We start from the raw sequence: 13,201 nt of genomic DNA on the forward strand, positions 1-13,201 counted from the left end.
GACTAAACAAAAGTCTCAGCATTTCAGCAAGAAGGTTTTTATTTTTAATATAAGACTAGAAGATAATCTGATTCTGTTTCTGCAACTTAAACATTTGTGTAATATAGTCTATTGTCTTTTAAGTTCTATTGCTTAGGCTCACTTGCTCAGCATTTTTTTAGTTTTTGAAATTAAAAGACCCAGTACAAAAAATGTAAGACTCCAGACAATTCCAATCATCCATGGTTTTCACCATGTCTGCATTGCAATGGTACACAGTAGACACTCTCTAAAAAATAGTCAAAAATTTACACTGTTGCTGTCTGTGAAAACTACTTTTTTTTCTGAAGATGGTGTGCACAGATAAACCCATGCAGTTCTGAAAGACAGCATTTCTGAAGTAAAAATATCTGCCTAACAAGGTGCTGTGCGAACTATATTTGGTATAGTCTGTAATTAAATGATGCTTTATTTTTTAGTTACAGCTATTAGGAGTCTGCTTTTATAGACTGAGTGAGATCACCATGACTCTAGAGTAATTTTTCTCATGAAAGGGTAGTGAGTAGGCAAGAAAGTGAGAAGGTAGCAAACAGGAAAGATGCCTCCTGCTACAACATGCAACACCTTGGTAACCAGGTGAAAAAAAAAATCCCAGGATTACAAGCAGAAGCAAAACTAAATAAATAAACTTAGTTAATTAAGATTCTATTTTATACAGTTCTTGAAGAGCTTTCTTGCATATTAGCACAGATAATTCCTTAGACATCACCCACATGTAACAGATATAAATATATTAAAAAGTCTAAGTGGACAAAGACATGATTGCTTCATAAGGCCAAAAAAAGTAAAACTTCCATTGAGAAAGGTTACTGAAAGGTTAAATGCTTATATACTAACTTTGGCATTCAAGATCATCATCACCTTAGCTGCAAAATTTTTACAAAACTGATAGCGCTCTTACTGATAAGAGTTAGTAGTGTAACAGGCACAAAGAGAGTTTTCAGTCCTACACCAACTTTATATTTGATAGACTGAATTTGCAAAAGGTCAGGTTTGCAAGAGGTGTCACCCCACTCTAATGCTTTTGAAACATTTACTTATTTATGAGTATTTCTACTCAAAATGCAAGTGTAAAGTAGCAGTAGAGTAATAAAGAATCACCTTTCTCCTTACACAGTATGTTTTAGACAGGCTTGTGGTCAGTCCAGAAGCACTATATTTTGACACTAGGTATGAAAGTAGTCCTTCTGGAGAGCAGAAGAAGAAAGTAGCTCTTTTGGAAGTGGAAGGGCAGCCCAGCTGCTGTTGATAGCAGCTGCTTAACTCCCAGACAATAAAGACCCAGTTTTACCTGACAAGAAACAGCAATCTGATACCAGAGGAGGCAGCATTCTGGCCTCTATAATTCAATTGATAGTTCCTTCCCTGGTGAAACAGTGTAAAAATAAAAGTAATAAATGTAAGTAAAAATAAAACATGACAAGAGTGTGTATGATGCATCTTTAAAACTCTAGACACCATTTCTTCTTTCTGAAGTATTAAGAGAATTTTTTTTTAAATGGCCATGTTAATAAAAGAAAAAAAAAAACTTTAAAACAGAAGTACAAGATTTAAAATACTAGTAATACTGTTTCTAAGCAGCTGCTCTACGATTGATTCATCTCATTAAGTCCTCTTACCAGAACTGATTTATGTTTGAAAGACAAGCCCTATGCACAGGATAAGACCTGATGACAGAATTATAATGTTACCTTTGAAATCACTTGCTTCCTCAATTTGGTAAGAACTTTTTTATTGACAAGTGAACACAGAAATGAGAAAGTGTTTATTATTTTGAGGAAAATTATCAGCAGAATTATGCATATCTTTCACCATCTAATCTATCAAGCATAAATCTAAAATTAATAAACAAGTGAAAATAAATACAAATTAGGAAGCTCCTAAAACTACATTTATGTTTGTCCAATTAATTAGAAAAAGTGGACCTACAGCACAATTAGATAATGCTTGACTAAATCATGCATGAATGCATAAATGGCAAGAACCTCCTTCGTAAATTTATAATGCTTATATGCTAACACTGAAGATATGTCAGTACTTGACTATATTACTTTTAAACTATAAGCCTTCATTTTACTACTGCACTTTTCATTTTAAATTACCTAAAACACCTCAAAACACCTGAGTACAAACAGCAAAATACATATGAATTCCATGTGAACTTCCTAAACCTGCATGAACAGATGGATACATGCTGAAGACAGAGGAAGCAAGATGGGGCAGGTGGAAGGGAGAGGCAGAGGGACAGGAGGGACAGAAAGATTGATTCAGAGTAAGAAAGACAGCAGAGACTGACTGAAGTAAAGCTCAAGAATCTGTAGTGCAGAGAGAGCAGGCACACAGGGAGGGGGAGAGCAAATGCACCAGAGGGTGGGTGCACACGGTCAGTGTGCACACAGCAGCAAGCGCACAGCCAGGAGGGCACGCGTGCAATGGGGAGTGTGCAGACAGCACACATGGACAGGCAGCAGAGCACGAGAGCATATGGCAGAGACAAAAACAGAGGTAGGCAGAGACAGGCAAGACAAAGTCTTTTCTATCTCAAACCCACCTGGAGGAGAGAATCACAGAACTGTTATTGCCGGAAAAGATCTCCAAGATCATCAACCCTTGACCGAACACCACCACACCAACAAACCACATCCAGCTGTTCCTTGAACACCTCCAAGGATAGTGACTCCACCATATTGCCTTACTACCTTTCTGATGTCCGACATGAAACTCCACAGGCATAGTTGGAGCCTATGTCCTCTTGTCCTGTTGCTAGTTGCCTGGGAGAAGAGACTGACTACAACCTGACTACAACCTCCTTTCAGGTAGCTGTGGAGAGCAATGAGGTGTTGGAGGTTAGGATCTTTTTGGTTTTTTATTTCTCTAACGAAATTTTCTCCCATTTGTTGCCTAAGAGATGTTAATGAGAATAGTTAAGAGATAAAGAATGTGGCTGGGAGGAGGAGGAAAAGGAAGGGTGCAGTTTGCTGCTGTCTCTTGACTGAGGGGCTTTCTCTTGGGAAGTGCAGAGATACCACAAGATTTTGGCTGGGGATGAGGGGCTGGGCCCATGCCTCAGTCCCGCTCTCTCCCTCCCAGGATCTGAACATACAGGTGTGGTTTTGGTGGCAGGCTGTTAGGCCAGAGGATTCGCTGCCACTGCAGACCTTTTGTCTTTCACTACATCTCCTTATCATGGGTGAGCATCTGCTCTCAAGGGCAGCTGTTGAACTGGGACCTTTCCAACACCCAGCCTCACTGGGATGGGGATCCCATCCTTTCCTGGAGGGAGACTCTCCTGGCGGCTTGTGGCAGCTGCCTACAGCGACCCGTCTGCTGCTGCCCAGCTCTGCTGTTTTCTGCCGCTGCTTCGGGTTTTTTGCTGCATTTGAGCCTGACACCCCGTGTTCACCAGGACTCCTGCAGCTCCTGCCACGGCTCTGGAGTCTTTGCTACCCTTTGTTAGCCACACCCCCGGTACTGTTCCAGCCGGCTGCTGCGAGGGTCCTGCTGCAGTCCATTTTGCCATCCAGAGGGGCACTGGGCTTGGCTGCCGCTGGGGGTTTGTAAAGGAAGCCCCTTTCTGCCGGCCTGCCCGCCATTGCCCACATGAGGGAAGCGGCCAGACTCGCGCCACAGCGCCCCCTGCAGCTGCGGGTGTCACCGCACTGCCCTGCCTGCCGGGAGCCAGCAGCGCCCCTGCTGGCTGCAACCGGAACTGCACCAACAGGGAAGGCTCCTGCGGCCCAGAGAGGGCTGGGAGCGGGTTCAGGCTCTGGCTGGTGTTCATGCCGGAGCTCTTGTTTGTTTGTTTGTCTTGTTATATATATACATATATATTGTCATCAAGAACTGTTATGCCTTTTCCTGTATCTTTGCCTGAAAGTCCCAGCATTTCAAAGTTGTAATAATTTGGAGGGAAGGGGGTTACATTTTCCATTCCAAGGGAGGTTCCCACCTTCCTTGGCAGACACCTGTCCTTTAAACCAGGACAGGTGTCCCCTGAGCCTCCTTTTCTCCGAGCTAAACAACACCAGCTCCTCCAGCCGCTCCTCACAGGACTTGTGCTCCAGACCCTTCCCCAGCTCTGTTGCCCTTCTCTGGACATACTCCAGCCCCTCAATGTCTGTCCCATAGTGAGTGAGGGAGGGGCCCAGAACTGGACACAGCACTTGAGGTGTGGCCTCCACCAGTGCTGAATACAGGGGGACAATCCCTGCCCTGCTCCTGCTGGCCATGCTATTGCTGATCTACGCCAGGATGCCACTGGCCTTCTTGGCCAGTGGCATCCTGGGCACAGCTGGCTCATGTGAAGCCACTGTTAACCAGCACTCCCAGATCCTTTTCTGGTTTCTTTTCTGTGTTCAACTAATATCTGAAGTCATGTCTTCAGATAGGTTGGATCATGCTGATAAATATTTAGAAGTCATTTTAGCGCAAACCAACTATAATTCTTTTAAAACATAATATTAACATATGTGTCTGAAGTACCTAAAATTGCTTCAAGAAGTTTCTTTCATACCAGTTTCAACTCTCCTCTGTCTGTCTCTCCAAACAGAAGAAACCTAAATTGATAATGTACCAATGCTTAATTATTTATACATGAACATTTAAATCTCACTGGATTTATTTGGGGGCTTTATGATTTGTTTTTAGGTAAAAATGTTTGGCATTAGGATCAATTACATATTTGATGTAAAAGTACTTGAGACAATTCAGAATTAGTTTTCTGAATGCCCACTTCTTCTGTGAGCCAAAAAAGAAGAGAGTCTTAAGATTATTAAGTAACTTTATCCTCATTCTAAAGATGTAATACAATTGAACTTGGTATTTTATAAAGAGCTGATAACCTCTACTGGTTAATTTGTCAATACCATGTCATTTTAGTTGCCTGTTGAACCCTATATCCTGTATTAATAGGAGGCTTCACATATGGTTCCACTTTTTGTCTCCAGTATGAACGTCAGGGCATGGTCAGAACAGCACACCTTAAATGCTGTGTTCATTGTGTTCCAGGTGCTTCAAAACAATACTATAATTTTCCACTTTCAAACTTAAATAACGAATAGCACAATTTTGTGACATAACATTCTTCACAGCAATTAAAACCAGGTGAGACTTTTTCAAAGCTATAGCAATCATATTTTAATCTTAGAGATATTACACCTTTTTCATTTTTTATCCAACTGAAGTGACATTTTTGAACTACTATAGTAATTCTCCTGCAGTCCTCAGGAATTTAACAAATACCTACAAATTAAGTCATACTTTCACTACTTGCATGGGGCTTTAGAAGATGCTTTGTGCAAGGATATGCTTGTTGAATAACTTAACATTTCAACGTACTACGTAACTTTGCAATTTAGGAGCCATTTCATAAAGTGCAGACTTTGGAGAAGATATACAGAATGGTGTCTCAAAAAATTTCATTTCATTACCTTGAGGTCGAAACTAGAGGGTACAATTCTTTAAAAGATGCATGCCACTTCCATACGATGAAGAAGTGATACACTCAGACCAATGGATATGTAATTAATTACTGATCTCAGCCACCTACTACAAACTGGATGAATGAAAAAAATAGTACAATGTCATCTTCTGTCAGTACTCAACAGTTCTGATAGCCAGTGCTTCATCCCTATCACACTGCCTAATTTAAAATCTTAATTTTTCATGCAATTTTTAAAAATATACCATCAAATACCAATAAATTTAAATTTGGGGAAAAAAATCCTGATGTCTAACACTTGTAGATAATAAGACCTTTAACTGAGCTGTACCTATCACAGACTAACTATAGCAGTTCTAGAGAACATGCAGGCAAACAATTCCACAGATTTTAAAGAGAAGTGTCCATAAAGTGGTTTCTCACAGTTTACTTCAATTCAAAATGACAGGATTGCTCTTAATGTAGTTTTGCATGGAATTAACATCAAGTAGCTTACTACCAGCTACAAAAGGAAAAATTCATAAGAAAATCTTTACAGTGTGCTTAGAAAGTTATCAAAAAAGCACTATGTAACTAGAGATAGGGAGAGAAGAGGAAGGAAGAGAAGTGAAAGGGAAAAGGATAAAGGGAAGGAGGAAAGAAACCTCACAGCGATACAAACTGAACGATTGGAGCTGTTTGTGTATGCACAGAGTAACCAAGTGTAACTGAAGCTGTCAGGTAAACAAAAAGTACGTTTACATCACTGCACTACCAGTGCAGCACATACATTACTATGAGCTAGCTATAGCATGAGTAAGTACTCTGTTCAAATGTGAAATGCAACTTTTTATACTTCTGTTTCTGTTCTTAGAAATAATGACAGAATAGACTATCTTGGAAATGCTTCTACAATCATTGGAAGGTCAAAAAAGTGTGGAAGTTGGGATGAGACAAAAAAATAGAAGCAGGTACCACCAAACAGGCTTCTAAATTAGAAGAGTGGCATTTAAAAGCTGGTGATTTCTATGACAGCTTCTTAGAATAAAGATGCACCTGTGGAGCTTTTTGTGCAGCTTTAAAAGTGATCATCACTGTATGGGGAAGCATTTGCAACCTACCCTCTGCCAGAGATGTACAGCTGTGCTTTCTAAGGTGCACAGGAATCTCACAGTGTTACATATTACTACTTTATTATGGAAACATTATAATACACACATAATTTAAATATTTTTCATATTGAAAGAAATGCGTGCAAAAGGGCAACAGTGAGAAATTTCCAGTTCAGCATCCACCTTTCTTGAATGTTTGGTGTTGTGACGCTGTTCCTGCAATTATATACTGCGTCAAGAACTGAAAATCTACAATAAATTTTAAAAGGTTGCTACAGAAAAGTATACACATTTTGCAATATTTTCATTTCCTAATATCCTTGGACTTTACTTGACTACCTTTACTCTGATTCAGATAGAAGAGCACAATGAAAGAAATACGTATTCACTCTGCCTTTTGCTCACTCACTGGGAAAATGAAATATTCTGCTTTTTACAATAATGTATTCTGCACAGCTATAAAGACTAAGGTATAGTTTGTATAGAAGAAAACATAACAAACTTAGAAACAATAAGGAGGCATTGCACAGAATCCATTTTCACAGCCAAAGAAGTGTGCATTTTTAGTTAATTTCTCTTCTTTTCCCCAGTTTCCTCCTAATAAAATTAGTATTTTGAAACACATAAATATTTAAACCTACATAAACAAAACAGCTCCTATACGAAAGTATTACAAATAGCATTTTCTTCTAAATTGCTAAAGTGCTAAAAATCACTGTTAATTCTAAAACTGAAATAAGAAAAAACTTGATACTGACCAAGTAGCAGCATAAAAATCTTGTCTTTCCCCCCCTCCCCATTTTTAATTTCTACTTGTCTTGCTTAAATTAGGCAGAGGAAAGGGGGGGTGGGATAGAGTGACATTCATTTTCAAATATAGAATTTGTGGTTTTCCATGGTGATATCCTTGTCAGTTATTTAACATTGTACCTGCAAAATTAAAAGTTCACATCATCTCTGAAATACCACATCCAACAGTATATATGAAAATTATTTCTCTTTCAACTGTTGACTACATAGTTTTGAAGCATTTTCTTCTCCACACATTCAGAGCAGTCTAGTTTCTTGTTCTCAGTTGCAAAAAATGAAAACAAGAAACAGGATTATTTTAGACTCTAACCTGAAATGCTGCAGCCTCTGGCCTGCCCTTCAGCCCTTCCTCTGAAAAGGTCTCCAGATGCAGTTTGGGTAGCTCCAGGGTGAAGTCATTCGTGGCTGCTGCAGTACACAGCAGCAAGGCCTGATCTCTGACCTAAAGGGAAAAAAACCAGCATCAATGGTAATTCCCCTTCAGACACATTAACTGGGATGAACTGGGTCCCCTTGAGCCCACTGAGTGGACTTGCATTGATCGCTGGACCTGAAATCCATGAATAAATTTAGGACTAATTGATTTTTCGTTGCAAATAAATCTCTAATTCAGAGTGCTGGGAGAGAATGTTAAGAAGAAAAAGCATCTTTCCCTGGTCTGAAATGAGACGAAAAGACACTAAGGGCTCTGTAGCCCAGCTGGTGTATACCTTTTACAGATCTGTCGCCTGCAAAAACCTCGTAAGAAAATAAACAGTAATTGTACTTCTAACTGAAGCAAACATGAACTGTGAAATTAAAAAGTTCATGTGATCACATCAGTGAGTAGCTGGCATGTGAGTTCTGTCTGCTCTCAGTCCTCCAGATTAAGGATAATTTGGAAACAACTCAGTCAAAAATCAGAATAAAATGAATAATCCACAAATAACCCAAAACGAACTAACCTGTAGCTTTCCAATTAATAAAGGGGGGAAGAACGGGAGAAGACAGAAATGCTTGCTTTTTGCGGGCTCGGTGCAGGACACACGGCCCGGGGTGTTACGAAGGGCCCCGCCGCGCTTTCCGCGGGGCGGGCAGGCCCCGGCCGGCCCCGGGCGGCGGCGGCGGGCAGCCGCTCGCGCTCAGCCCGAGNNNGGGCCGGAGCGCGCGGGGCCGCGGCAACGTGCCGCGCGTGCCGCGGGCAGCGGCGACAGGCCGCGCACCTGCCGCCGCCACAGCACTCGCGTGCCCACGCCACCGGGTGCCACACACCCATTCTTCATTCTATTTAATACAACGTTTTCAATGTCTGCCTCCAGGAGACCCCAGTAGTCAGATTATATTCTAATACAGATGGATAGACAGACGTACAAATATATGTTAGTACAAACGGATAGATTAAATCCATTCATTTGCCATACGCTGCATCTGTTCAGTAGCAATAGTGAGTACTGCGAAAAAAATTTACTGTTCTAATGACCTAATACACAGTCTAATACTAAAACACTGCATATATGCTAAAACATATACTGGGTATATTCTAAATACATATAAATCAATAGATATACCATTTAATAAGTACTATTTTAATAAATTTCAGGGATTTTTAGAGGCTGCCTTGCCCACAAGAATGCACTGAGCATGAATTAAAACGTAAATCTATTCATTTTAAATCCCAGATTACTTTTCTGTAACCACTTACGAAATTAGATTCTTGTAAAATGTTGATTATGAGTGAACAGATTTCAAATAATAGCAGGGCCTTTGAAATCTGCTCTGATTGAAAGAAGCATGTGCAAATCTACTGACACAAATAAGAGATTTTATTTTATTCGTTCCTCTGTTCTGTGGGAATAGGGAGCCCTACATTTCCCAAGTTGACCTAAAGAATTCCTGTCAATACCTGTGGCTGCCAAACATATGCACTATGATGCAATTTTTATAACAGGAAAGGTCCTCTACACATTTTTTGCACACATAGTGCACTAGGTTCAGGATACACAGTCCTGTGGAACAAACATACTCTCTAGAGTGTTCTGTCAGCATGTGTAATTCTGGTCAGATGTTAACCTTGCTGAATATAACAAAATACATTGCTTTAAATACACACACATGCATGCACGCACACACACACGCACACACTTGATTTACATTTTTATAGCTTATATGCACAGCAACTTTTCAGTGTCTTTGCTGCCAGTATGCACACAGATAAAAGAAAACATTAATGTGGATTAAGGTACTAAGAATTTATCAACATCAAACCACCAGTGTTTTGCCTTCTACCCTTCTGAACCGTAGTCAATAGATCTAAATATTTTACTGCACCCTGGCCAATTCATTGTTTGATGTTTAAAAACTCAAACAGAATCAAAGAAAATTTATTAAATTTCAGCCCCCAAATGAGATACTATTAGCTTTGAAAGTCAAGTTTAACTGCGATATTGATGATTCTCTTTTTTCTGTGACAAAATTCACAAGGGAAATCTCTATGTCAAAGTACAAAAGCAGATTGCTAATACTAGGGGGAAAAAAACAATGTATAAGCAATGTAGGTATAATATATACACAATACAGACAGTAGAAGTCCTTTTAACCCTATTAGTTTCAACCTCTGTATCTCAGTATTGGGGTCTGACACTCACTGAACAATAAAATATAAACCCCATTTTTAAAATGGCTGCATTGTGGTATACAAATGCCATTAATACCACTGCATCAGAAAAGTATGTATTAGCTTCTTAAAGAGTATGATTTTTGATAGGAGGATTCACAACTAAAAACAAAACAAACAAAATACTTTTTTGTGTTTGTAAATACTTAGATTGTAGAGAGTACATCTCATTATCAGTATGCATACTGAGAAACTGAAAATTAATATAGACTTTTCTTTTTGAAAAATACTCATGAGGGTTCAGGTAAAATTGTAAGAACAAAAGACTGGGTGTATGCTGTACAAATATCACTATATTGTTTCACTAGAAGTGAAAACATTCCAAGCTGCCTACCTATTCAAGGGCTGGAAAGCTGTAATGGTCATGCCTGCATGGACTCATGTTAGAAAGACCAGATCTCTATGAAATCTTAGTAAAGAACTAATTTAATAACTTCTGTCTGTTGGCTTTTTGAGATCCAGAAACAAAACAACAGGAGTTGGGAAACTGTATTTATTTCCTCATTCTCTAATGAAGTAAAAACAGTACTCACATACAAACTTACATTACAGAACCATGAGGCAAAGATAAAATGGGTAATTTAATTTCTTTTTTGAAAGAGGGTATTTTTGGAAGCTCAACAAGCAAAAGAACCATCCTAAGCAGCTAAGCTTTAAAATGCAATTTTCAGAGCTTTTTTGTATTTAATGCCTTTTTTTTCTTACACATGAAATCTAAAGCAAGGCCATTTTGTCTGAGAGGTCTCCTGAGGCTAGAGAGCTTTATGTTAATATCTAAAACACCCAATCAGCTAATTGGGCTTATTGCAATGATTAAAAATGTCTAAAACCAGTTGCATTTGCCTATATTCTAAAATTATATAGATTTATATTTATCCATTGTTAGTGAAGGTTTTGGCCATTTCTGATTTTGGTAAACATAATTTTAGCTGAGATTGTGAAAAGTTTCAAGAGTGATTTTATCCAGAGTATAGTTAAGTATCATGACAGCATGCTTCTAAATATGATTACATTTTTCAGTTTAGACATATATAAATTCTATATGAAAACAGGCAAAATCACAAATCCACACTCTACCACAATACTCATAGTATTTTAAAATAAAGGAGAAGAGTGACTTATGACAGTGTTTAACTTTTTAATTAATTAGGAGAGCAACAAAGAAGACAACACTATAGCCACTCAATTTAAAATCAATAATGTACTCATTAATTCAGATCAAAGCTGAAACTGAATAATAAACTGAAGTTACGTTATTGACTGAACCAAGGTGTAGAATTTGATGGGCTAATTCTACATGTCCAAAAACAAACTTCAAAATTTTCTGTTGCTCAAGATAATAGTAGTTTAGTCTACAGTCCACTCTGGTGCTTACTTTGGTTTTTCTATGCAGTTTGATGTGGTATCCAGTTATGCCAATAGAGACATGGTACTAAATGCTAGGAAGTTGTAAATGGTATTAGAATGTGCTCAGCCCATCCTAATGTTTTTTTCCAGTTGCTATCTGACTGGTACAACAAGCCTGAGATTTTAGTTTTTATTTTGTTCCTAATTCAATGCTTTCTTATGGTGGAAATAAAATAAAATTATTTATGGATATAAACTTCACAATGTAAGCTATATATGAGAATATTTTATCAGTTCAAAGTTCACCAATGCTACATTAAAAAAAATACTTACTTTTGGGCTTATTTTTTCTTTAATTTCCTACTACTTTTTAAATAGCATATCATCTGCACTTTAAATAGTAGAACAAGATCTACAGTGATTTGGGGATAAGTGAATGGAAAAGAGTGATTTAATCTCTTTGTCTGAGATCACCATATTGCTGATATAACAGGAACTGCAAATACAGAAATCATTCTAAAAGAGTACAAGCAAAATGATTTCTACCACACTGCTATGTGTTCTGCATGTGACATACAACAGACGAAAATGAGTTTAGAACTTTTTTAAGTAGAAGAAAGCAGTTTGAATGCAAATCTTAGTCTTAACCACAGTCTTGCAAGTATCTGGCTGATTTAGCTGTGCAGTGTCTGTACCTCCAGGGCAGCATGTAGAGTGGGGGCCATATTACACAGGTTTAAAACATGCACACTTACCGAACACAGTCCTTTCCCATGGAAAGCATTTTAACAGAAATAAGTTACATAGTAACTGCTTTGAATGGGCAAGTCTTTGTTATAGTGTTATACAAATGATCTAAGAATAGAACTAAGAATAATATTTTATACATTGTTGGACAGAATTAAACCTTCATGAAGGTTTAATTAAACTTCCTATTTTTTCATATTTAGCATGAATTGCTAAAGTTTTGTTACTCTATATTAAATATACAAATGAATATACAGGAAAGAAGTTCCACCAACAATAATATTGAACAGTCTTGGTAACAGTAGTTCTTCAAGTAAGTTGCTGATACAGATTATTTTCCTCATGATACATTCATATACTTTGGGCTGTCTAGAAAACAGTGATCAATCTAAGTGTTACCCATTTAAGGGAATACAGACCCCAAATTATTTGCTGCAGGATTTGGCACAAGTAATATCCAAAGAAGTACCTCCCACAGCACCCTGTCAGATCATAGAGTGAATCTGTTAATATTGGTTGCTCTTAATACCAGTCTGAGTCTGCTCTGAAAGTAAGGAAATTACTACAAAAAGTGTATGAATCTTACTGAATGAGAGCCTATATAATTTCAGATACAATATTTTCCATCAGGATGGTTCAGCAACCAAGGACCACTCCGAAAGTCAGGACACTGCCTGTGACAAGTCTGTGACAAGACTGTGTATCTTTAAAGATACCCAAGACTGGGTACCTTTAAATCAAGCACCTAAAAACTGGAAAATTATAGATACAATTAGAGAGACAGTGAGGTGGGGAATGGTATTTGGAACCAAATTTGTCAATTCAACTGCAAAAACACCCCATCAAACCTTTCTATTTTTTCATGAGAAGGATAAAAACCAAACTACACCAAATCACAATGTGATTTCCTCAGATAAAAGTGTCTTATAGGACAGAAAGGGAAACACTTTAATGGATACTTGTTACCTGGCCATCACAGTTAGGTTTGAGTCATCATTAAAAGCCATCAGATCACATTCATTCATGAAAGAAATACGTCCTCAAATCCAAGGGTCTGACTTGTGATGATAGTGG

At 38.3% G+C, this 13,201-nt stretch overlaps 1 protein-coding gene across 1 annotated transcript in view; it reads right to left on the bottom strand.

Annotated features, from left to right (window-relative positions):
- Nucleotides 1-13,201, bottom strand: part of CCDC171 (coiled-coil domain containing 171) — a 145,273-nt gene that overhangs the window by 27,093 nt on the left and 104,979 nt on the right. Inside the window, 1 exon segment of the mRNA XM_041416474.1 lies at nucleotides 7,691-7,822. Within this exon segment, the coding sequence (XP_041272408.1) occupies nucleotides 7,691-7,822 (132 nt within the window).

This window comes from Onychostruthus taczanowskii, unplaced genomic scaffold (genome assembly GCF_017590055.1).
Source record: "Onychostruthus taczanowskii isolate IOZ18803 unplaced genomic scaffold, ASM1759005v1 scaffold52, whole genome shotgun sequence".
NCBI lineage: Eukaryota > Metazoa > Chordata > Aves > Passeriformes > Passeridae > Onychostruthus > Onychostruthus taczanowskii.